At 38.0% G+C, this 24,424-nt stretch overlaps 1 protein-coding gene across 1 annotated transcript in view; it reads left to right on the top strand.

The window, feature by feature from the left end:
* The window catches only part of CDC73 (cell division cycle 73), a 118,273-nt gene that overhangs the window by 27,635 nt on the left and 66,214 nt on the right, over window positions 1-24,424 (top strand). The window contains exons 8-10 of the mRNA XM_082311699.1: window positions 1,036-1,134; window positions 2,379-2,457; window positions 13,353-13,417. Of these exons, the coding sequence (XP_082167825.1) occupies window positions 1,036-1,134; window positions 2,379-2,457; window positions 13,353-13,417 (243 nt within the window). The remainder of the gene's footprint in view (window positions 1-1,035; window positions 1,135-2,378; window positions 2,458-13,352; window positions 13,418-24,424) is intronic.

Below are 24,424 nucleotides of genomic sequence, written 5' to 3'. Positions count from 1 at the left end.
ACCAGGAGGGGAATGTGTTTTAAAAACCTTGATCAATATAATTTGCTCAGTTGTGCCTCAATGACTTAGTTATCTGACAAAACACTGCATGAAGTTGTTAGAATTATCCTGGATCACTCTTGAATCAAAGACTTGTGAATGTGATTTCTATACTTGCTTCCTCCAATTTAAAATGAAGGCTCTATTGCTTAAATTACTTGGTGCCAAATGGAGTGAAGTCATAATTCAAAACAAATATTAAAAGAACTGCAAGACAGCGTGACAGGGTTTTGTGCTTGTGAACTGTTAAGCAGCAGCTGAAGCATGTTCTGCTCTGCTCAAGAGCCTTGATGGAAAGTGCAGGAGGTGGCTGCCTGCCTGCCTTGCCTCAGCTGCTCCACGCAGGATCAGGGGAGGCCTCCCGCGGGTTCATAAGGGCTCTTCTCTAAGAGCAGCTGAGCACGCCGGGGTGGAGGAAAGCTGCTTGTAGCGCAGGGTTAGGCAGACAGATGAGCACGCCGGGGTGGAGGAAAGCTGCTTGTAGCGCAGGGTTAGGCAGACAGAGGGACTGTGCTTCAGACCTCCCGTCAGGAGGCCAAAAGCGAGCAGACAGGCTCTCATTAGCGGATAGGTACGTGGGCCTCGGAGATGAGACTTGTCTTGGAAATCTTGGGTGAAAGTTTTTCCTTCTTGCTACAGCACAAAGAGTTCGAAAGGGACTGTAAGGGCATGGTAGGCAAGAGGGGGGAAGGAGATTAGTTTGCAAGCTCTTTGTGAAGAGTTTGGGTTAGCTTGTGCTGTAACGAAGCCAGTTAGATTTAGCAAGTTTGGGCCTTAAAGAATAGGAGGTAGCAATGATGCCTTAAAACTCTGTTTGTGTTTGGGTCCTGACACAGAAAAATAATCAGAAAACATCTATTTACAAAATTGGTACACAGGTTTTGTTTTTCTTTGAAGCACAAGTTAACCAAATGGTGTCTTCTGCCTGTGTTGTTATTAACGTGAAGTGCAGATAGTCAGCAAGGTTCACGGGTATCTGATTTTTTTTTTTTCCAGAACTTTGCCAAGAATATTTTTGCAATTCTTCAATCAGTAAAAGCCAGAGAAGAAGGCCGAGCACCTGAGCAAAGACCTGCACCAAATACAGCACCAACGGTAAGAGCAGCACTTTGAATATGAAGGCTGTCTTGTCGTTATTAAATATGAAATTTGTTTTGGTTTAGTTCCAGTGAATGAACAACTTTCAAGCATAACTTCACAGATATTCTTTGACTTAACTTACATTTATTGGTATTTAAAGAGTTGAATATATTAGTTTAATTTGTTCAATATGTTCTTGTTACTTAGAGATTAAACTGCTAGTGCCAGCTTCTGCATCTATCAAACAGTAGCGACATCCTGCATCTATTTGCAAAAAATGTATTGGATGAGACTACTGCCATTTCAAACAAAATGTTTTGCTGTTTTTCTGACAGATAGGGTAGCAAATGTTTAAGAATCTGGAACATGACTCATGAGTGGGAGCAGCTTGAACCAGCTTTCTTTTGCCTGTAATAAATCAGGAGGACAGACTTAGAGTTTTATTGTTTAAGTCTATCTAGGTATTAGACAGGATTTATTTTGTATTGTGGTGTTCACTATTGAATTCTATTAAACCTAATATATTCTTGAATTCAGTGGCAGTCTTCTGTAAAAGCTATTTAATCATGCTTGGACTTGTTTTTGCTGCTGCTGCATTTAACAAAGAACTAAATTTAAATAGCAAGATGAATTCCAGCATTTAAATATTTGCTTTGTGTTGAATTTTGTAAATTGTGCTCGGGACTATTGAAATGTCCCGTTCAGAACAGTTGTGAATACATACCTAAGTCATCCACAGAAAAGATTAAATTGGTATTTAGCGTGCCGCTAGGTTGGTGCTTTTTAAAAACTTTTTTCCTAGAATGCCTTTTTTTCCTCCAAATTTGTTTTTATTCTGTAGGTTTAGCAGGATTTTAGCTTAATCAGGCTGGCAAGGAATATTTTGTGTGTGTGGCTGAAGGCTTAATCATGAGTTGTCACTTGACAGGTTTTTTTCCCCCGCTAATTCTTGAGATATTACAAAAACTCAGTGATTTCATAAAACTTACACATTTTAGCTAATGTAGTTTGTTACTGCTACTTTAGTTTTGCCTCAGGTTGTTGTCATTGCTTTCAGTATGCACTCCTAAACTCTCTTTCTGTAAGACTGTAAGTGGATGTTGAAGGGAAACGTATTGGAAGTTTTCAAATGCATTGAAACTCCTACAAAAATGAACTAATTGTATACTCTTAAGCGGTTCCGTGTAATACTTTATGAAGTTCAAAAACCATCAAGTATTTTTTAGTATGTTTTACAAATCTTATTTAACCTGTTTTAGGATCCCACTTTACGAAATAAGCAACCTATTCCAGCTGCCTACAACAGATATGATCAGGAAAGATTCAAAGGCAAAGAGGGTAAGTTGATTGTACTGCTTCTTTTAAAAGGAAATAAAAATTGGGAAATGAAATCAATGAGTTATAAAGTTCGAGCTAGGGGATTTTCTGTGCCATTACTTTTCAAACCTAGGAAAAGGCCAAAAAAAAGCTGTAACTATGCCTAAAGATATCTTTTCCAAGTAATAAAGTCTAAAAATACTATTTGTTAGAAAATATTTCTGCCTCTTAGGAAGCAAACTGAAAGCTTAAAGCCAGAACTTCGGGGGCTGGGGGGGTGGGGGGGTGTTTAATTATTGGTTTGGGGAAGGTCATATGCAATTAATAAAAAAGCAGAACTGTAAATATGACTGTAAGGTGCATAAAATGAAATAGACTGCCTGTCCTCAAACAGTCACAATGACTTTACAAGTTGCTTCTAGTAATTACAAGTAAATATTATTAGCTTGTTATATCTCTTTAAATGAAAAAACAAACTGGTAACAGCAGTGCAAAATATTAGTTCCCTTCTGAAGAGAAGATGGAAATAATCTACGATATTTAAGAATTCTCACTTATTTTAAAACAGGGTGAACTTGAGTGGTGATTTGTCTTTCTAACTCAAAATTTTTCTTCAGTCCCCCTTGCTTTTTTTTTTTGTCTTCGGTTTTAGTACCAGTTCTAGTTATTTCATGTTCATGTCTTGTTGTGTTTTTATTTTGCAAATCTTGTGTTTGTTGTGGTTGGATGTTTTTGTGTTCCTTGCAGAGGACAAGGCAAATTTTGTTACACTTCTGAGTTGCCTCTTCCTTCTAGTTTTCAAACAAAATCATTCCCTTCTTTAATGAAACTTCCTATGCGTGCTTCTGAGGGTTTTATTTTCTGGCTGCAAGAACTTACATGCTGCTAAATGCCATTTTAAGCTGTAGATGAGCAATTCAGCATTCATCTTTTAGAGTGTTGAGCTTTGTCCAAGTTAGTACCATTTTTTGTTCAGGGAAACTGAGTAACATTCATATGCCTTGTATGTGAATTCTCGGATTTTGTGGAAGTGTTGTACTGTAGCTGATTGTGTTCAATTTTATATTGAAATGACATAGTTTTTGCTACATAAATAAATAAAAAGCAAGAGTATATTACAGTACTACTTGGATATTCAGTTTTGATTGTAACTGGAGAAAGAAAAGCACAAAATATAACACCAAGAAGAATTTCATGCCGTAAGAGATTTGTGAAGGTTATGTTTTCCACATGCCTCATGCTGGATAATGTACAAGAATTTCAGAATCTGACTGTAGCTGTCTGTGAAGTTATTAAAAAAAAAAAAAAAAAAAGTTTTGTAAATGTGCACTTATATGTGAATATATCTTTTAGGTTTATGGGGTTTTTTTTGTGTGTGTGAAACTTACTATAGGAAATTTGGTCAGATATTCTATTATATCCTCTTGAAGTCTATTCCTTGTTGGCCTCAATATACTTTTATTTCAGTGCAGTTGTTTTTATTTACTACTACTCACTGACAATTGCATGGGGGGTAGGAGAAAAAAGCTGAAGCAGGATATTTGCTACCTTTTTCAGCATTGAAAAATAATCGACAAATAGCATCCATGAAGAATTCATTATTATAATAAGAGCCAAGGGAATTTGGGAAAGAAAGAAGAAAAAAAAAAAAAAAAAAAAATAAAACCACACCAACCCTTCCATGAATATTTTTACTAGTACTTCTTCAGTTTGCTTCTGGTAATATTTTAAATCTTCAATAGCCACATATTTGCCAAGTACTTTTCCTTTTACTACCATTTCCTATTAAGAGTTAAAAATAGTAAATATTTGTATGGGACAGTATGAAATAAAAGGTGGAGAAAGACATTAATGGACAAGTGTAACAGTTCCAATGTACCGATGCATATAATTAATTGTGGACTCTTTTACAACAAGAAACTTATGTAAAGGAATGGTCTGTGTACTTCTGGATGACAAATTACATAGTTCTAGTAAGCAATCTGTGTAGACAACATCTGTACTAAACAGGTGAATGTGGTTTATGCTTTTACCACATGTGTGTTGTTCAAGAGGGAACAGAAAATACCGGGTTTTACATGGCAGGAAAAAAGAACCCAGAAGAGTTTGTTGAGCAGCTCACCAGTGTGGGTTTAATGTAGAAATTTCTGAACATAAATCAAAGAAGAGATTAAATGATTGCCAGGGGAAAAAATGTTTCTGCCTGTAATTAATAATGGTGAAAAATTCATTTGTATGTTATGTGATTCTGAGAATGTGGTCTTGGGGTTTCCATCAGTGCTGAAATGGACTGGACTGCAGCTCTTGTTCCAGCTGAAAGGTTCGTTTGTGAATGTGGTGGTTAGGAAATGCCTGAAATGGTCATATTCTTCCTGGGTAGTAGTTGTTACCACTGTGCTTCTCTTTAGGATATGTTTATGTGTCTTAACATTCCACTTTCTTATATTTGGTTTAGTTGCATATGGAGTTAATTTTGTATTTCAGTTTTCTAGGTGTATTTAAAAAAATACGTAGTTGAAGAATAGCACTAGTGTCATACCAAGTTAGATAAGTGTAGGCTAGCATTGGAAATACAAATTAGGTGTTTGAAAGAATGTATTTCAAATACAGGATTGACTTAAAGGTGCTGATACAGCATTTATGGAAGTTATGTAGAATTAGTAATTAACATCTGGATTTCTTAGGAGAGGACCTAGAGATATTCGAGATCTTCCTCAGCTACAGATTAACTTTAGAAACTAACAGATGATGTTTACTTCTGGGATATTCTATTATAAAACTATAACTTTAAAACTTTAGTCTAACTAAAACTCACAGTGCAGGTAGTTTTCAAAAGCCATAATTAGGCATAAATGTTTTCCTATGCCATTCAGCACTGGTAATGTGATTGGCTTAAAACTGAACTATACACATCACTTGCAAGTATATCACAAGTGAACTCATTCCTTAAAGGATTTTCAACTTAATTGCCCTCAAAATTAAGTTGTGGCCCCCAAATATTCCATACAGAAGTGCAATTGCAAGCAGAAAGAGTCATCAATAAAAGTAAAATAAGGCATTGTTTTGTTCCTTAAAGACTATTTTTTTTCTACAGTCGATGTAGTAAGAACTTGGAATTACATGTGTTTATGGAAAGCTTGCAGTATTGGGGATTTGGGGAAAGAAATACGAAGGAAACGAAGGATGATTATTTAAGTTCTAGGTATAATAACTTGCAGTCTTTATACCATTGTATCCACATTTATTAGTAATGATGGATAACACCCAAGGTGAAGTTGAACCCTACAGATTTGCATGACTCTGAAGGGTTTCCACATCTTACTCTATATGACTGTGCGTATGGTTGGCTAGCGATTGTGGAAGGGAGGATTGTAAGATGTGTGTGACAATGCACGTAGTAGTGATTTTGGCTAAAGACTGAAGCAAAGCCAAGAGAGGCGACGTCTCTAAGCTTTTGTATTCGTGTGTCACCTGTTTCCTCATTCCTCAGAGGTATTGAAACTATAGGAAGGATTCACAGCAGTCCTCTCCTAGGTGCATCATGATTGCGGCTTATTGTCTGTCTGCAGTTTCATATAATACTACAGTATTCATGAAGATTTATAGTTTAGGCAGCAAAGAGGTGAACTGTTTTTTCTTTGAATGTTTGTGTGGTTTAATACAGAATTTTTCCATTAACAGTCTTGTTCTTAGCATAAACAATTCAAAGCTCGTAGAGCTAAGATAGTAAATTTAGGAATTTTAACACAAGATGCATTAAATAAACTGCTGAGTTGCAGCCAAATTTCTCTGCTTCTTGAGATGGATCATTATTTCTGATAGAGTGTATCAGGATGCCTCTCTGGTTGGCTTACTTAAAATCTTCATGCCAGCTGGGACAGGCTTTGCTGCTAGAATGGTTTAGATTGCTTTAATAGTAGATGTGAGGGGGGGTTGTAATTGGGAGGTGCTATTCTTGAAGAGCAAATAATCAGTTACACCTGCAGTCAATGGAACTGCTTATGCAGCCCTGAGTCAGTAGCTTTCTCTCCAATGGGTGTCTTGTTACTGCATCTTTGGTTAGGCAGGAGAGAGAAATCTTTCCTTTGGCATACTTAAAGTTCTGTGATATATGCCATAGTAAATGTATTAGAATGTCTCTTGCAGTAGCACTCGCATGTCCTAGATATCTCCACAGTGGAAGAACATGTTACCTGGCAGTGTGCTCATCATGCTGAACTGTTCAAATGGTTTTGAGGTGAGGAGGTGAAGGCCCCGCAATTACTTTCCCTAACTGCTGTTTCCTTTGTGTTGGTTTTGTTTCTTTCACGCTGGCAGTCAGTGATGATATCCTCTCTTCAGCAACATAGAGCTCCATTCTGTGCTAAACTTTCCCTACTTTTCCCTTTTGTAGTTTTATTCCTTTCCTTCATATTACTACCTTTAGCTTTTATTTTTACACTTTATTAATGTCATTTATTAATGTGTCTTTACTAGTGGTATTTTATTCATGCCACAGACCATCTTGTTCAAACTACAGTCAATCATATCTTCTCGAGCAACATAATTTTTTACATCCTTTTCAGGGTTTAACAATCCTGTGCCCAAATGTCATTTGATGCTTAGGAAGGTATCTCCTGTCCTCTCCTGTCTGCCTGAATGTTTGATATTTAAATACATGTTTATTGATGTGTATGGTTTGCAGCTCAGCCAGTGATATATTGAAACTTTGAGCTTATGTGATTGTTCTATAGGACATGCTAGGTACTAAACTGTTTTGGATGCTATACCCTGCTTTTTCCCCATTCGTATGCTTGTTTCTTTGGTAATTCCAGAGTGTGAAATAGTGCTGGGATGATAATTTTGAAGACTTAACATTTTCTTGACCAATTGAGTACATCTCTCAGTATAGATGGCAAAGTAAAGTTTCTCTGTGCTGCTCCAAGTGTTAGGTCTTTAAGACGTGTTCCAGGAGTGTTGTTCTTGTTTGCCTGCTATTGTTGTTGTCAAGGTTTTAACATAGCAGAAGCCAATCATTATTATTAAAACCCAAAAAACCCAAAACAAACAAAACCCCCACCAAACCCCACTTCCCCACTTCTCCACACCCCCACCTTACCCCCTGAAAAAAAACCAAAAAAACTTTAGTCCTATTTGGTGTAAATTGGAGAGCGGTTTGCTGTACAGCCATGTGATTTTAGTCTGCAATGGTGAAAAGAATATTGTTTACCACATCCAAGCTTCAGGAAAGCTTGCTGTTGACTTCCTGCTATTGTCATTTTATGTTTGAATTATTCCTGTAATTGTGTTGGATTTTCAAACATAGCTGCAGTTTTTCAGAAGCATGTCTAGCTTTCAACCAGTCATGTGTTAAGTCTACGCAACAGAGGACTATGAAGTTTTTAAACTTGAGGTGACTCTGGACCATAGATTTTTTTTCTCTCTTATACATTGTTAAGAAAGTTTCTTTATAAAATATTTCTCATTATAAGTATTTTCTTTTAAATTGTGTGATTTCTGTTCACACAAGGAGAATAGGAGAACTGGTAGCAGGAGATGCAGAGTTCTGAAACTTGACTGCCTTGTTAGACTTTTATTTATTGCATTCATTTTTAAGGTTATAGGATTCTGCTTTTTTTTCTAGTGAGAATATGTGTAAGAGATTCACATTTGGAAAAAGATTGCAGTCTTTCTATTTTCTGGCTTGGTTTGACCAAGTAGTTCAGTACTGTACGTTCACTTCAGCGTTGGAAAATGTACACAGGTTCATAATGTAATGTTTTTTATTCATACTGTAAGAAACTTCTAGGAACTTGGTGTTAATTACTTGTAATTTTATTACTGAACTGTTACATATGAACTATGCAGAAAATTTTGTAAACTAATTAGTGTGGGTTGGAAATTTAGGCATGAAACTTTTAACTTGTTAGGGTATAGTACTGAAAAGGAGTGTTCAGTAAACTCTTAATGTAGAATGAAATTTGGTGTCAGTGATTCAATTACCATGGGTGTGAAGTGGGGTAGTGAATCATTTCCAGGCAGTCTGCAGAGCTGTTGCTATCTGGGGTTTGAAGAGTATACAGCTGAAAAAAGAAGTGGTTATTCAATCTTATTCATCCACAATTCAAAGTCTTTAACTCAAGCTCCTCAATGTTTCAGATACATGCTCCTTTGTTTCTGTTTGCCTAGAGTTCCTTCCAGAAATTCAGGTTAATTTGAGTCTCTTTAAAGCTATTCTTTTGGTAATGTATCAGTGCTCAAGTTTGCACCTGGATTGGGTGGCTAGAGCTGCAGCAGGTGCAGAATCAAAATGCAGAGTGACCTAGATTGATGTAGAGCAATGGGCTTTAGGCAAATGGAAGGCACTTTGAGCATGAATACTTGTATGCAAGGAAATGGCACATATGCCCAAATGGTGATGTAGAATATAATCAGTCCAATAAGCTGATGCATTAGTGTGCATATTTTCATTTCCAGGTCTAATTCTTTTAAAAGAGAGGAGGCAGTCAGATTGATGCATGATGATGCTAGAAAGGTAATGAGTGATGAACTACACTGGAAAAGTGTATGATTCTTTTGACAGTCTTTAGGTCATTGAACTGTGAAATTGTGATCATAATACGTGCAATGACTGGAGAAGAAAAGATAAGTCTTAATGTTAACTGATGATAGTTTATATTTTTGAAGCATTAGAATTGATTATTCAGTACTAGTTATTGTGTTTAGTCTCTAAAGATGTAGTTTTTAAGGCATTTAGTGATGTTGGTGTTTCTAACAATGCTTATATGCTTATAAAACTGATTATATTTGGCAAACAGAAAAAGTTGCAATGCAGTTTGACACAGTACATTAATGTTGGGCTTCGTTTGCGTTCTTTACTCCTTAGTGTTAGACCTGCGTTTAAAGTATTTAATGTGTATGATAACTTTTGTGATTTCATTTAAAAATCCCGTATTGAAGACTCTCAAGTAGGTTTTGGTTTTTTTTAGCAGTTGCTCTGCATCTAATTCCAATTTAAAAATAAGGGTCCAAAGTCTTGCCATCATGATACTTTTAAATAAAGGGCTCTTTTCTTCTTAAATACTCTTTTATTAGTAGATGGCTTATAATTTTATCTGCTTCCTCTATTACCATCAGTGAAGCTGTGATTTTGAAGCTGGCATTGTAAACTAATGCTTGGCCAGGCATTAATATTTCATCTCTGTTCTGGTGCCTGACTCAGCAGCACAGGTTTGAGCTCGTTTGGGAGGGAGGGGAGAGATGTATTGCTTTTGTGCTCTTAGTCAGAGGGTATGGTACAGCATTTATGCTGAGGGCATGTCCCCTGGTGCTCCAGGTTGCTCTGTGTTCTGCTCCTCTTTACTGTGGCCTGTGCGTCCTCTTGCGTCCCAGGTCTGCTTCTGAGCAGCTGCATCAGGGTCAGCCACTGCCCTTGGAGAATGCTCTGGAAGAAGTGCCTTTCTAGCCTGGTCCTTGATTGTCTTTCACAACCAGCTGCATTAACCTGGCTAACACCCTCAGCGGTTTTTGAAGTGGGAATGCAGCTATAGCTGTGGAGTCCCTGACTTGGAAGCGTTTGTTTTCTGCTTTGCACAGGCTGTATACAGTGAGGGGAGCCGAAGGTGCTGCTGTATGTGGCCAAGTGTAGAAATTGTTGAGACCTTATAAAAAGGCACAAAAGTGCGAGTGGCAGGGCTCTCACTTGTAGCAGTGTTTATTTCTGTAAGAAAAGCGAGTGGCTGACTGGTAGAATATCACATGGTGAATGTGAGAGGATCACGCCAAAAAAGCTGTATGCTGAGAAAAGTGTCTGTGCTGTTACCAGTTAAAGGAGGGTTGCTGTGGTTATCTGGAAGCTGGCAATGCTTAACTCTCATTCACCAGTTGCTTGAGAGCTTGAGGCAGGAAATTGGAGACCTGCTGGGCAGTTTGGAAGGTTGGGGGTTTTTTTTGTTTGTTTGTTTGTTTTGGTTTTTTTTTTCTACTCATCCCATGCTACCTGCAGGTAGCAGACCCTGGGGTCCGCAGTAGACCCCATAGTGGCTGCAGTAACTGCAAGAATGTAAGTGGGTACCTACGTTCTACTTTGACCATTTAGCATCTCTTAGATTTACTTTAATAATGAAAAGTACTATGCCATTATTTACAGATTTTTTTTTTTTTTATTATTATTATTTACTGCCTGAGTAGCTGTTAAATAGAATGGGAAAGCCTGTGTAGCTGCTGGCAATGTTCAGGAGGCATGAGTGCCCACTCATGCTTGAGACAACCGGTGGCTCTTTAGGATCCTAGCTGTTTGCCGCTCCTGCTAGGGGGAAGGGGAAGCACAAGGCTGGGAGCAGGGAGCTGGTGAGAGCCAGAGCCCCTGTTTAGTGGCTCTTGCGGCTCATTAAATGAACCAGGACACATTTTATGAGGGACTTGGGGAGAATTTAGCAAAAGATGAAACCACTGACGATTGAGCAGAGGATTGTTGACTGACAGGTGCGTCTCTCCCCTTCGATTTATTTTCTAACTGTGCTGCTGGCTGTGTGGGCCTTTATTTCCTATGCAATGCTGAGGGAGGCTTGGGTTAGGGTTTTTTAATTAATTCGGAAGGAATGCAAAGTTTTATTAGGGACAGAGTAGAAAGAGAGTCCAGTGGAAAGAAATAAGAAAGAGGGGAAAAAACATGTTGAACTAATTCTAGAACCAGGATTTGTGCCGAGAGGAAAGGAACGGTGGCAGGCCAGGCACAAGAGGGGATGCTGCTTTCCTGGTCTTGTTAAGGGGCGTCTGTATTCTTTGGAGTTTGGGAAGAACATCTGGTTGAAATAGTTGGAAATTCTCCATATCATAGGCATGATGAACCCTAATAGGTCAGTCTGGAAAGGGCAAAGGTTCCTCTGTTGGTGACCTTCTGAAATTTGCAAACACCTGTCAGCCTAGTTTAAACACCTCTGATTTATGTCACTCCAGGTCAGCAAAAGCATCTCTTCAACTTATGGGAGCTCTACCAAGTATTCTGCAAGGCTCCAGGCAGCACCTGAAATATTAATGTGCTCCTTGCCCAGAAGCAGTGACCTATATAGTCACAGAGAAAACTGTTACCGATGGAAGTGTTCATCGGATGCAGCTTCGCTGTCTGTAGATCAAGTTCAGCTGTATGAGCCCTGAACTAATACTCAATGCATAATTACAGCTTGGTGCTGGGGGGAAAGGCAGTGGGACAATATCAGTTTACAAAGGGAAGCAAGGCTTCTTTTTCTTTACTTTTTTTTTATTTATTTATTTTATTAGTAGAGAAGACTGCATTCATGTCTGTCTATACCTGCATTTTGCGTTCTCAGAATCAACTCTGTGTAGTTCAGAAATGTTAAATCCGGTAAAAGGGGAGGGTTGGCCTTGAGAAGCCCAGATGAAGTGCTGGAGCTGAAGTGACTCTGTAAAACAAAACATGGTCGGTAACACTAGGCCTGTCCACTTGGTAGTTGGTGGTAGGTCTGGTAGCATAAATGAGGGGGCGAGGGAGGGAAGGTAAAACCAAAAACAGTGTTCAGAAAGTAGATACCTATCTCTGTGGTGAGAGGAGTATGATTGGTTTTCAACTCTTGGGTGTCTTTTTCTAGGCACTGGAAAGTTATTAAGTCTGGGAAACTTTTCTGCCTCATTTCCTGATAATCTTTCTCATCTAAGGAAGAAAGAATGAGCAACCATAGATGCTTCCCAGAGCATCTGCATTGTTTTCAAGGTTGTCTAGGTTTCAATTTAAGTTAATTTACTCATGATAAGAGCAAGCAGCTCTAACAGTCTTGAAAATCTAATATTTTTCTTGGACTTCTTGCAGATTCAGGTATGAGCGTTACTTTGATTCTGCATTATTTTTGGTCTATTATGTTTTTGTGCTGATGCATTGTGTGAAGGCGGTGTAATAAATGGCAATAATAATCCAATTCCTATTAGCTGTTTCTGCATGCTATCAGTTACCTTTACCCAAGTCTAGTTGAAATAGCCCCAGAGTTGCTTAGGTGTAGACAAATGCTTGCTTATCATGGTTTGATTGGTGATTATCATGCCATTTTAAAGTACGAATTAATTGGGTGGTTGGTTGATAGGGTCAGTTGACAGAAGATACACAAGGCTGGGGAATTTACAAAAGGAAAAAGGTTTTCTTGCAAGTCCTGGTGGCAATGTTCAGTAGCTGATTTTGGTCTTAGAATGCTGAGAATAGGAGGACAGAGAAGGAGTATTCAAAAGCAAACAGGCTAGCGGCAGCAGGTTTAGTCACTGAGCACTTGCAGGCTTCTGGCACTTACTCAGCATAAATTCAGTCTGATTATAACCACTAAAAAAAAAACCCCAAACCCCAAAACAACCCTTTTAATCACCTTTAGTCTGGTAGTGTGAATTTATGCAGATTCTATCCTCTATATCATATGACAATGACATTGTTGCTCTTTTGTACTCCAGAAGTGAATTTATCATGTTAAGTGGCCATAGTTTTATAATCAACATGTAAAGCGGTTTCTTATTAAGTATATCTTTCCATTAATACAACTACAAGTTGAATATGTTCCATTATAATGCATTCTGGGAGTATGAAGTACTTCTCCATTTTGTGGTGAAGAGAATTTCTGAGACTGCATGCATGTTGTAACATATTCTTACAAAGATTTAAGTTTATATCCTTTCTCTGGAGTGGATTGAATGATTCCATGCAGCAGGAAAAGCTTACTCTGGTTACAGAAAGCAGAAATACCAAATGGACCTCTGTCTAAAGAAAACACAGATTTCCTAATTACTAACCAGGTTTTGTATTGTGAACAGGACCTAAACCACTACCAATAGCAAGATGTGTGCTTTGCAAAACTAATTTTAAATATATTTCCAGTGTCGTCCGTTTAGACATGACGTCCCTATGTTCATAATGATTTAAAGAGACTTTTTTTCCTTTGCAGAAACGGAAGGCTTTAAAATTGATACCATGGGCACCTATCACGGAATGACTCTGAAGTCTGTAACGGTAAGCTAAAAGTCTTTTCTTAAATATGTTTTATAGAAATTATAGTGTACTTATATATATATATCTTGTCAGCCTGACCTAGGCTCTGGAAGGTCACTTTGAGTGACTAACAGAATTGATGAATGTTCCTCTCTGTGAAAAGATAAAACATGTTTTGATTTGGTCTGCACATTTTGGAGATCTTTGCTCCAGCGATTTGTCTGCAGTAAGAACGTGTACTGGGAAGGCTTTGCTGGCAGGTTCTTCTTGTGGAGGTGCAGCCTTTTTGTGCTCGACTGTACTAAGATACCCAGATTTTTGCTAGCCTTATGTATGTCTATGAAGGACATATTTCATAATTGTAAGTGATAAAACTATACTCACAAAACTGAAGTAACAAAACTAGGTTTTAGAGTATCGCTCTGTTTCCTACTTGGCATTTAGTAACAATAAATCTAGTGGTGGAAGAATTTGACCTCTGCATTATTGTTGAAGCTTTCTAGCCTAGTGAGATGGATTTCTTTTGTATGACTTTATAATGCTGTCAGTGGGAATTGCTACATACCCAGATGAGAAAGAGAGACCCTCAAACAGATTTCCTTTTCTTTGGCCAATATTTGTCTGCTTTTGTGGAAGTGGGTTGAATGCTCTCAAACAAATGCTGTTTTGATCTGCTGGCAAGTAGGACAGATGCTACAAAACTAATGTAGAGCCCTCATTAAGGTTTTTGCCATCTGCATACCTACATAAATCTGATGAATAGACAGCACTAAACACTCTCCTAAATCCATGCACTACTTCTAGTTTGCACTCCTGATTTGAACATAAAATAGTATCTTGAATGTGAATTTCTTAAAAACATTTAGAGCTTTTTCTTGTTTTCTAAAAGTTCTTGCCTAAGTCTTTCATTCCCAACCTCTTCTGGACTTAAAATACTTTAAAAAAAAAAAAAAAAAAAAAAAAAAAAAAAAAAGGAAAGAATTTTCTTTTAAAGAAGGAATATACTTAGTTCTAAACAGTGTTGTTTCTAGATTAATTCAGAAATTGATTGGGTGAAGGAAGAAAATAACCCATTATGTCTGAAGATTTGTTCTTGAACCTTGCACAAATTTAGGGCTGCTTTATGAGGGATCAAGCAGTGTTGTTACACCAAACCCAGGTTTATATGGTATAATGTATCTGTTTCAGTTGGAAGTGACTTGAAATGATTTAGTAAATAGGTTCTGTTTAAATTGCCCTGTGGAGAGAAATAAGAAAGCAAGCAGAAAAAAAAAAAAAAGCAAGATTATAGTACAGTAGAAATGTTGAAATGTTTTAAGCTTGTCAGTATAAAAACTGTAAAAGTGAAGGGATGCACAGTAACTAAATTTTTTTAAGTTGATTAAAAAATAATTGAGTTTTTTATTCTAGGAATCCTAGCTTACGTATTCAGCATACTACCTAGAGTTTTGAGGTAGAGTTATTAAACTGTCCTTGTTTGTTTCTTCCATTAAGACAGAAAATATAACTGATATTAAATTACTAGTAAATCTTTTTGTGACATAAACTAGTATTTTTTGAAATAACTATTTAAGAGGTATTGCATGACTGCACATAAAGCATCATCTGGTGTCATGAGAAATATTAAAACTCCATCTGTCATTTGGTGTTTTTCTAAGAACGAACTTGTAAGGGATTTTTGGAGCCTTATTTTCCAGACTATTAAAAAGGTGCCCTAAATGTTCAGCTCATTCATAAATTGCAATGACATGCTGACTTTGCGTTTCAGATGGGGGAGAAATAAATCTGTTAATTATGTGGCACAGAAATATTCATCTGTTTTTGTCTAAACTTTGTCACAGCGATGGACTACATAGTTCTAACCCATAATCTTCAGATTGTGATTTTGTATGGAATACTTAATCTCCTACCAATTAGCAAACTTCATCTTATGCTTTTACTCATGGGGTTTTTTTGTGGTTTGTTCCTATTTTTTTATGCTAGACAAAACTAGGGAGGAAATGGGAAAGTAATTTCTTCCCCATGAGTTTTAATGGAAAAGTACATTATACTCATTGACTAAACCATAGGAATATGGAGGATAGCATTGGAATTGCATTCTACCTTACATGATGTTATCTGCTATCCTCATAGTATTGGTATACTCCCTTTTGTGAACTCATCAAACGTTTCAAAGGAATTGAAGTGTTAGGTAGCTCTTTGTTAGAGGCTGTCTTCAAACTTCAGACCTCTGATTTCCAGATGTATGGTGAAATTTGAAAGGTTCATTTTCATGCCATTTTTCTCCTTGACTTAAGTAGCTCCTCTGTTTGTTTTATGGTGTTTGTTTCCATTCATGTGTTTATAGAGAGTAGTCATATTCTCTTAAAACTTCTTGTTTTGCTTGGCTAAGCAAGTCTTATTGTGAAATAAGCTTTCAATTCCCATGTGAGTTTTCTTTCTCTAGCTATTCCAGTTAGAATTCATCTTTTTTTTGAGCATGGAGAAGTAAAATTTCATGGAGTCTTCTAAGTGAGATCTCACCAATGGTTTGTAGAAAGGCATTAAGAATTTCTTACTGCTTCTGAAATTACAAATGTTGCCTTGAGGTGGATGAATTATGTATTTTACTTTATCTTCGTTCTTTATCACTTTTTTTGTATCATCTTATTTTTGCTCTAATTTCCACTTTGGTTATAAGTTGCATGTTGGACGAAATTTTTTATCCTAGTGTGGTGGTTCATTTGAGTGTTTAACATTATTGGTAATACCATCTACCCCGACTTTTGTTCCTTCTGTGTTATGTTGATTCCTTTGGCTTCCTTGTCACACGTTGTCTTTTCTTTTCTTTGTCTGAACTAAACAGTTTGTTTTGATGGTTAGTCTTCTCTTTAAAAGGTTGATGGAGCCATTAGCTTCCAAAAGTTTTGATCTTGTTAGCAGTTGGAAAAAAACTTTGTAGGCGTATGCTTATTACCTGGGGTCTAAACTGTGACCCACTGCCTGGAGTTGCCTGCCGGCTTTTCATGTAAAATTTGTAAGAAGCTTTTATTTGTTTTGTGTAATATTCCCTACATGTCTTCCACTTGCACTCTGCCTTATTGTAATTCTCTGTAATGAAACGTGCAAAATTTCTGTTTTGTGTTTGTTCTTGCTGAAATGTGAGTTGTCCTAGATGCTTGTTCTTTTTAACAGCAAAACAAAAACTTCTGCATCTTGACTGCTTTCTTTTCATCAGTGATGTTGGAAACTTTCTTAGCATTCAAAATTTGTGCCAGAACAGATGGTGAATGGTGGGCTTTTTCTGAAGTAATGTCAGCTAAAATAACTTGTGCTGCTGGCAGTTCTTCTCTGTAACAGGGTTTTTGCTTAATTGGCATACTTACTTTCTCTTAGGAAGAACTGACTTATTTAATGGATTTTTATTGTGAAGGGATGATTTCATTATTCTGGACCTGGAATTGTTTATAACAGGACATCTTTCTTTGCCTGGATTGATGATGTTTTGGAAACAAGTAAGCTAGCGGTGGTAGCTCTTGCTATCTAGTTACCCAGCAGTTCATGTTGCAAATTGTGCAGCATGACTTTTATAAACCTACAGATCTACCTGCAGGCTTCACTTCAAAGCATAATGCCCTGTATAGCAGGGCAACTTCTGTTTTTTAAGTAGGAAAGTTTACTGTTTGAGATGGATCAAATAAGAGCTATGGAAGATAAGTATGTTAGTATTTTTGTACCACGCAGGGTGTGAGGGAATGCTGAGAGAGAATCTTAAGCTGATATTCTCAACATGTTCTTTTTATTACTTGTGTAAATTTTGACATGTTCAGGGCATTAACCTTCTGCTTTTCTAAAGAGAAATGTTAACTTGGAGTCTAAGCCAGTGTCATCTAGTGGAAGCCTAGAAAGTGGGTCTGACCTTTTATGTATAATGAAATTGAGTTTTGGAATACTGGTTTCTGTAACTACAATATGTGAAGTATTTAACTGTGACTATAGCTTGAGATGTCAAGATCAGAACAAACTAGCTATCTGCACCTATGTCAGGATACGGGAGAAGTTGCTTGTTCCGTGAGCATCTAATAAAGCTGGCTTTTATAGATAAGTACTAAAGTGTATCCACTTCCAAGCTGAGGGCATGCTTTGTAGTGACTGTGCGCACACGCAAATAATATTTGTTTCTCCATGACAATAACAGTCACAGTGATGCTGGCTTTACTTATCTTTGTGTTTTTTTTTCTTGACTTTAATATGAAAGAAAGGAATAGAGTTGATAGCCTATGGAGTTCTGTGGAATGATTTCTTCTGAATTCTGAGAGTCCTGACTGGTCATGACCTGTGATTCAGTGTGGTTATAAACTTGGGTGCAAGCAAATAAGATCTGCATAGTACTGAAGTAGGCCCTTGTAGAAATTACTTTGTTGCCTTTCCTAATTGCTAGAAAGCTCTCCTGTTTTTAACTTCTGGTTTCTTTTACTGTTCACGGCTGCTGAAGCTCAAAAGCTTCCTTTGTCTTTTGTTTTTGCTGCTAGTAATGGAATCTGTCGTTGATCATCTGCACTCATAAGCAGCCAGAACTACTGTTGGCATTTCTTTCTCTTACTGTTCAGTAAACAGGTGGACACAACAGCTCTTTTACGTATTGAGATGATATCCTTACCGGATAGTTTGGGGCTATGCTTGAAGAATCAGTATAGTTAGTGAGGGTTTCAGTTGAGGCACTTCGCTTGTAGCAAACTCAAATGCAAATTTCTGCAGTGTATCAAACATGTAACTTTTATCTCTAGTAAGAAATTCTATGTGAGTTTTCAGTGCTTCTGAGTTCAGTGATAATGTTTTTCCTACAAATTAACAAAAGTAACATCTATCTTTCCAATGTAAACTGCCAGGCTTTACAACAATCAGTTGTAAAATTACCCTGAGTAAACGTATGAGACTATCAGTAATTAAAGAAAATACATTACATTTCAGTGAAAACAAATACATTCCGTAATCCCAACAAAAACAACCAATAAAAGAGGGCCCCATATGTAAGCCGCAGTACAAGCAGGCTTAATTTCAGAAGAATTGGAAGACCAGTTCAGCACCTTTAAGGTCAGCAGCGTTTTTCATCAGTTTGTGGTCAGTATCAGATTTTGAGCATTAGTTAATCAAAGGACGTTATTGTTATTGCCCTCAAAATCTTTTGAGTATAGTATAGTCTTAGTGATTTTATTATTTTAACTGAGAGGTTGCTTAACCTCTGGTGTATTTTCAAAGGACTAGTGTGTAGGAGAATGAAGGGAAATGTGAAATTTCTGGCACCTTAAGGACTGGGCCATTGGAGAGGAAGCATGTTGGGGCAGAAGCAATCAACATGGTGTATGCACATATTTTATATAAAAGACTTCAGATAATTGATATGCTTTTGTGTAAGTGGGTAAATCCATGAGATCTTTTTTTTTTTTTTTTTTTTTAATTTATTGTGAGGAATTAAGATTTTAATTCAGTGCCAAAACTTGAAATGACTTTTCAGAAGCATGTGGTGGAATTGGACGCTGCCTCTCAATATACAGATAAATAGCATTTACCCATAAAAAACAATTAAAAATTTAATACATCTTACATATTAGATAGGAGAGATATAACTACTTATCCACATGTCACCAGTTTTCTGTGTCATGTGCTAATCTCATTAAAATATTTGAGATCAGAGGTATTGAGGGAGGAGTCAACAAAACAACAGACTCTTTGAAAGCGTTTGAAACGGGCTCTGAAGCAGAGCGTAATTCTCATGCAGTCTGTGCATAAACTGGTCATTATTCTTGACGCGAACGTAACAGCAGCCTGCCCGCGCCCCCGCTCCCCTCCACGGGCTGAGCAGTGTTCTGTGAACTCTGTGTGCATACTGTTCAGTTTTTAACCATCAAGAGGAGGTGAGGAAAATTGTAATAATTGTCCATTAGAAGAGTGTTCCATAAATGATGCTGGAGGTAGAGCCTTTTGTTTTCATTGGATTTGTAAATTTTTTTCATGTTAAGTATATTTATTGGTAACTAGTTCAGACATAACCATGAGGCTCTCGGTCCATGAGAGTTAAGGGCTAGGACGTGACCACTAACTCAAAAAAATCCTTGAGCTGGAGAAATGGATGTTTCCCCAGAATAGTCTGCCAGCAACCTTACACTGCTCTGGGGTAACAGACGAGGCAGCCTTGTGTGTCTAATGAGGGTGGATGAAATGCAACCAAGTTTCCTAGGAAAAAAATACTATTACTGTATTTTATATTTAAGGTCCACACAACAATTTCAGTGGTTGGCATTTCATTGCCTCAGTCGTGTTTCAAACATTAAATAAATTACTCTCCCTTAAAGAGTTTTAGTGTAAATAGTCAAGCTGATAGAGACCAAGGAAAATCACGTACAAATGCTGCTTTCAAGAAAATGCGTTAGGTTGAACAAAGCTGCACTCATTTTCTCAGGGATTGTAAATCATGTACATGTGTGCCAAAATATCTTGCCATTGTACTGCATTATACAATAGAACTGCCCGTTTTGTTCCTCATAATAGGTTTTATTTTATTTTGAGACCAAGAACTGCAAATTCAGGAAAAGAAGTGGGTGTTGTATAACCAGTCACACATCTGGAAGTTAGGCGTTGCTATGTTGCCCCGTATGGTACTGAACAAAAGAGGGAGCAAGACCTGGAGCCATCTAGCTTTATTACTGAATGAATGTGTCTGAAGTCACTGTTCTGTGTAGAACTCCATTGTGTCAGCGTGCTAAGTGTGCTTGTGGCATGCCTGTCAGGTCCTTGAGTGGTTTAAATGGAGGAGTGCCAAGTACGAGAATCCGAAGTATTTCTGAGTATACATTGAAGTGGAGCTTTAGACACCCAGGGAGCTTTACTTAAAAGAGCTTGAGAGCCTTAAAAATTCCTGGTATGAATTTTAAGATGACTTGCTAGACCTGTCTTGACCTGAAGCTGAATGAGAGGAGTTTGTTTGCTAGCCCTCGGGGTGTCCCTTGAGAAACTCATCTGCCATGTACACCACGACTCAGATCCTTTACGAATGGTTCAGGACTCACTCTCATTTGGAAACATGACCCCAAATGAAAATGTCTGGGAAACTTCATTTGTGTTCTTTGAATTGGATGTCCACTTTCTGCTTGAATCCTATATAAGTGCTTAGATTCATTTGTGTTTCTCAGGTCTTAAGTTTTATGTGTAATATCTATTAATGGAAGTTTTATACGGCATTGCTCAATGATACCAGCTGAACTTGAGCTACAGATTTTTATACTTTGTCCTAATAGTTCTGAACAGTCAAACATCATGCGCTTCACACAGCTTATATGTTAAACAATGTTGTCAACATATTTCCCTCTACAAATTATTTCCAGACATCTACTGAATATGTGATAGCTGCATCTTCAACTGACAGTTTGTTGTAAAATTTCTTCTAACGGGGAAAGAACAACTTAGCTATTATGTAGTGCTGTAATTTATTCACAACTATTGAAGGTGGTAAAAAGGTCTTACAGACCTAGTAGAAATGAGCATGTGACAGATGGGGACCAGAAAGTAGCTCACTTGAACATCCCTCCTTCTCCCTGCGTGTTTATCCACATTTGCCAAGGTAATCACATGGGTAACCATCCCCTTGTCTTTGAACAAGAGTTTTAACAAAGTTTTGAAGGTTTCTAACACACTCTGCAATTCATGATACAGTAACTAAATCAAAGTTACAATTCAAGTATTTAATGATCAGCTGAGTTATTTATGTAACTAATCTGAGGTGACTGAGTCAAGATTTCCTTCTCTGTTCAGTTGTTGAGATTGTACCATTGTCGTTAGGCCATGTGACACTTTACTACTTGGTTATTTGCTGTTCATGGAGTAAGATACAATTTATTATTTGTGGAAACAAGTTTTACTTGGAGTACTTGCTTATATGTAACTTAGCATCATAGTCGTACCTCTTTCTGAGCTTGGAAAGTAGGATAGCTTGATTGTTACCCTAGCAACATCCATAGGAACATGCCTCAAAGCTCAGTCTCACATACATACATATCACTCTTGCTACTTATTACTACTTAGTTAAGCCAGGGCCAATTATCCTTTATGAGTGTTCTTTTATTTTTATAAGTTCTGTACTTTGTCCTTATTGTCCAGGCCCTCTTTGAACATTCTTAAGGACTGTTGTTTCAATTTGTGGACTTTGTTCTGGAATTGCTATGTTAGAGCTCCATCTCCTTTCCTTCTTCTTGCAGTTGTGGGTTTGTTTTGTGGTTTGGTTTTTTTGGTGTTTTTGGTTGGTTGGTTGGTTTTTTTTTTCCCCTTCTTTTTTCCTTATGTTGAACTCTCAGTGTGTGGCTGGTAGAGTTTGAATCCAACCAGAGGGAATCTCAGTGTGGCAGACTTTCTTCACAGGTGTACAGTTACTACAAGTGTGTGTTATAGGCAGGTATTCTTTAGTTCTTGTATCAGAACATGTAAGGCAAAGATAGTATTTTCTAAGCACACCAAACCTGCAGAGCTCAGAATCGAGACATATTTGGAGGCAAATGTTATTGAAATGCTAAGGTAAGAGCCCTGGTTCTCAGTCTCTTGGGGGACAGATTGTAAGTGCTATCATTCAGCACTCTTTCAATGTAATGCAACATCACTAATGAGAAGGTCCAGTTAGAATAGCAAAATAGGTGGTATTTTTAAGCCTTTAAGGTAGTTCCTTCTTGCACCATTTAAGAAGGTCATTGATTAAGGCTGGCTGTATTTTGGTCTCTAACTTTATGTGATTTTATTGTTCCATTTAAATCCAGGTGTTAATATGCCTGTCTCTCTTATGCAGCCACATGCTGTTGCTGTTGAATCTGCATACTTGCTTTCAGGATGTTTAAATGTGTTTTATTTATCTTTGACAGGACAGTCCGTAGGCAAAGTCTGGGTTTACTCAGGTTTGCTGCTGGTGGTCCTGGATACAGTCTGTTTCAGCGTAGGCTTTCTCATTAGGTAAATGACTGTAAAGACTGTATCATGAACTCTGCATTAGTTATGGCTCACTCAACTAGCATTTAGGCAATACTGATCATACCTTCCGGAATATACCTGTGATTGCGATCTGCTGAGCTACCATCTGGAGCTATATTTATGTTTTCACTGAGCAATATGCTATTGCAGAAACTACTTGCATCACTGCTGCTGGAAGGGTGGTTCTTTGGTGTTTATTAATCTAAAACTCTCTTAAAGACACTGCTCAGCTAAGCTAAGTGAGTTAAGTGGAGACCTGCGTGTGTATGAAGGTACATGTAGGTAAGCGTTGAAAGATGTATGGTCTGTTTTAATTTTCATTCATCACTTTCTGTTTTGCCCCTCTCTATTCCCAAAAGGATTGTGGAGTTTTCTGGAGGTTTTTGGTATGGGGGGTTTCTAAGTGACAGGAGCCTCTTAGAATCATAGAATCGTTAAGGTTGGAAAAGACCCTTAAGATCATCGAGTCCAAACGTTAACCTATCGCTGTCAAGTCCATCACTATACCATGTCCTCAAGCACCACGTCTATCCGTCTTTTAAGTACCTCCATGGATGGAGACTCAACCACTTCCCTGGGCAGCCTGTTCCAATGCCTGACTAACCTTTTGGTGAAGAAGTTTTTCCTAATATCCAACCTAAACTTCCCCTGGCGCGGTTTGAGGCCATTTCCTCTTGTCCTATCACTTGTTACTAGGGAGAAGAGACCGACCCCCACCTCCTTACAACCTCCTTTCAGGTAGTTGCAGAGAGCAATAAGGTCTCCCCTCAGCCTCCTCTTCTCCAGACTAAACAATCCCAGCTCCCTCAGCCGCTCCTCATAAGACTTGTGCTCCAGACCCTTCACCAGCTTCGTTGCCCTTCTCTGGACACGCTCCAGCACCTCGGTGTCCTTCTTGTAGTGAGGGGCCCAAAACTCAACACAGGACTCGAGGTGCGGCCTCACCAGTGCCGAGTACAGGGGCACTATCACCTCCCTGGTCCTGCTGGCCACACTATTCCTGATACAAGCCAGGATGCCATTGGCCGCCTTGGCCACCTGGGCACACTGCTGGCTCATGTTCAGCTGGCTGTCAGCCAACACCCCCAGGTCCTTTTCCGCCAGGCAGCTCCCCAGCCACTCCTCCCCCAGCCTGTGGCGTTGCATGGGGTTGTTGTGACCGAAGTGCAGGACCCAGCACTGAGCCTTGTTGAACCTCATGCAGTTGGCCCCGGCCCATCGATCCAGCCTGTCCAGGTCCCTCTGTAGGGCCTTCCTACCCTCCAGCAGATCGACGCTTCCACCCAACTTGGTGTCACCTGCAAACTTACTGGGGGTGCACTCAATCCCCTCATCCAGAATTAAGTCCTTTTATATATAGGACTTGAAACTTAACACTGAAAATACTGATCGAGTGAAAAAACTCACCTGTTTTCTAATCTTTGTGAGTCAATAAATGCATAGTGTGAACGCAAATTTCTTTGAGGCAAAGCATTCAGATTTTCTTTTAAACTGTAAAAGTGATTCTCAGATTTTTGTTTGCTACTATATGAACATATTAATCTGAAGTACTTGCTATTTCAAATAATGAAGGTTTGTCCAATGTACTTAAAATGTCAAATTTACCTGCAGCAGTTGGTAAATTGAAAGAAATTGATAAATAACTTTGAAAACAACTGTTTTCTTACAAATACATATTTTGATTAGTTAGGGTTTAAAACTTTTGGTTAGACTTCATACAGCATTGAGTATTAACAAAGCATGTTTTTATTTCACCTTACATTACCATTGCGTTTGGCAGACTAAGTTTTAGGAAGTTGAACTATTCAGTTGGTTTGCTGCTTTAGGAGACTTAGGATGTATTACTGGAATTAAAATATCTCACTTTTTCGGCTCTTTGAGGTTAAAAGCAGGCGACACTTTCCTTCCATAAAGGTGTATGAGTGGGTTTTGCGCATAAGCAACAGATAGGCTTTTAAAATTCAGTTAAAGTGTGAAGCAAAATTTTGTGTGACTAAGCAAAGTGATGTAGTGATGTGATAAGATTGCTTGTAGTTAACT

The sequence above is a fragment of the Platalea leucorodia genome (assembly GCF_965183815.1).
Source record: "Platalea leucorodia genome assembly, chromosome: 5".
In the NCBI taxonomy this organism is placed as follows: domain Eukaryota; kingdom Metazoa; phylum Chordata; class Aves; order Pelecaniformes; family Threskiornithidae; genus Platalea; species Platalea leucorodia.
Note: the sequence above shows the minus strand (reverse complement) of the source record. Positions and strands in the feature narration are given on the sequence as shown.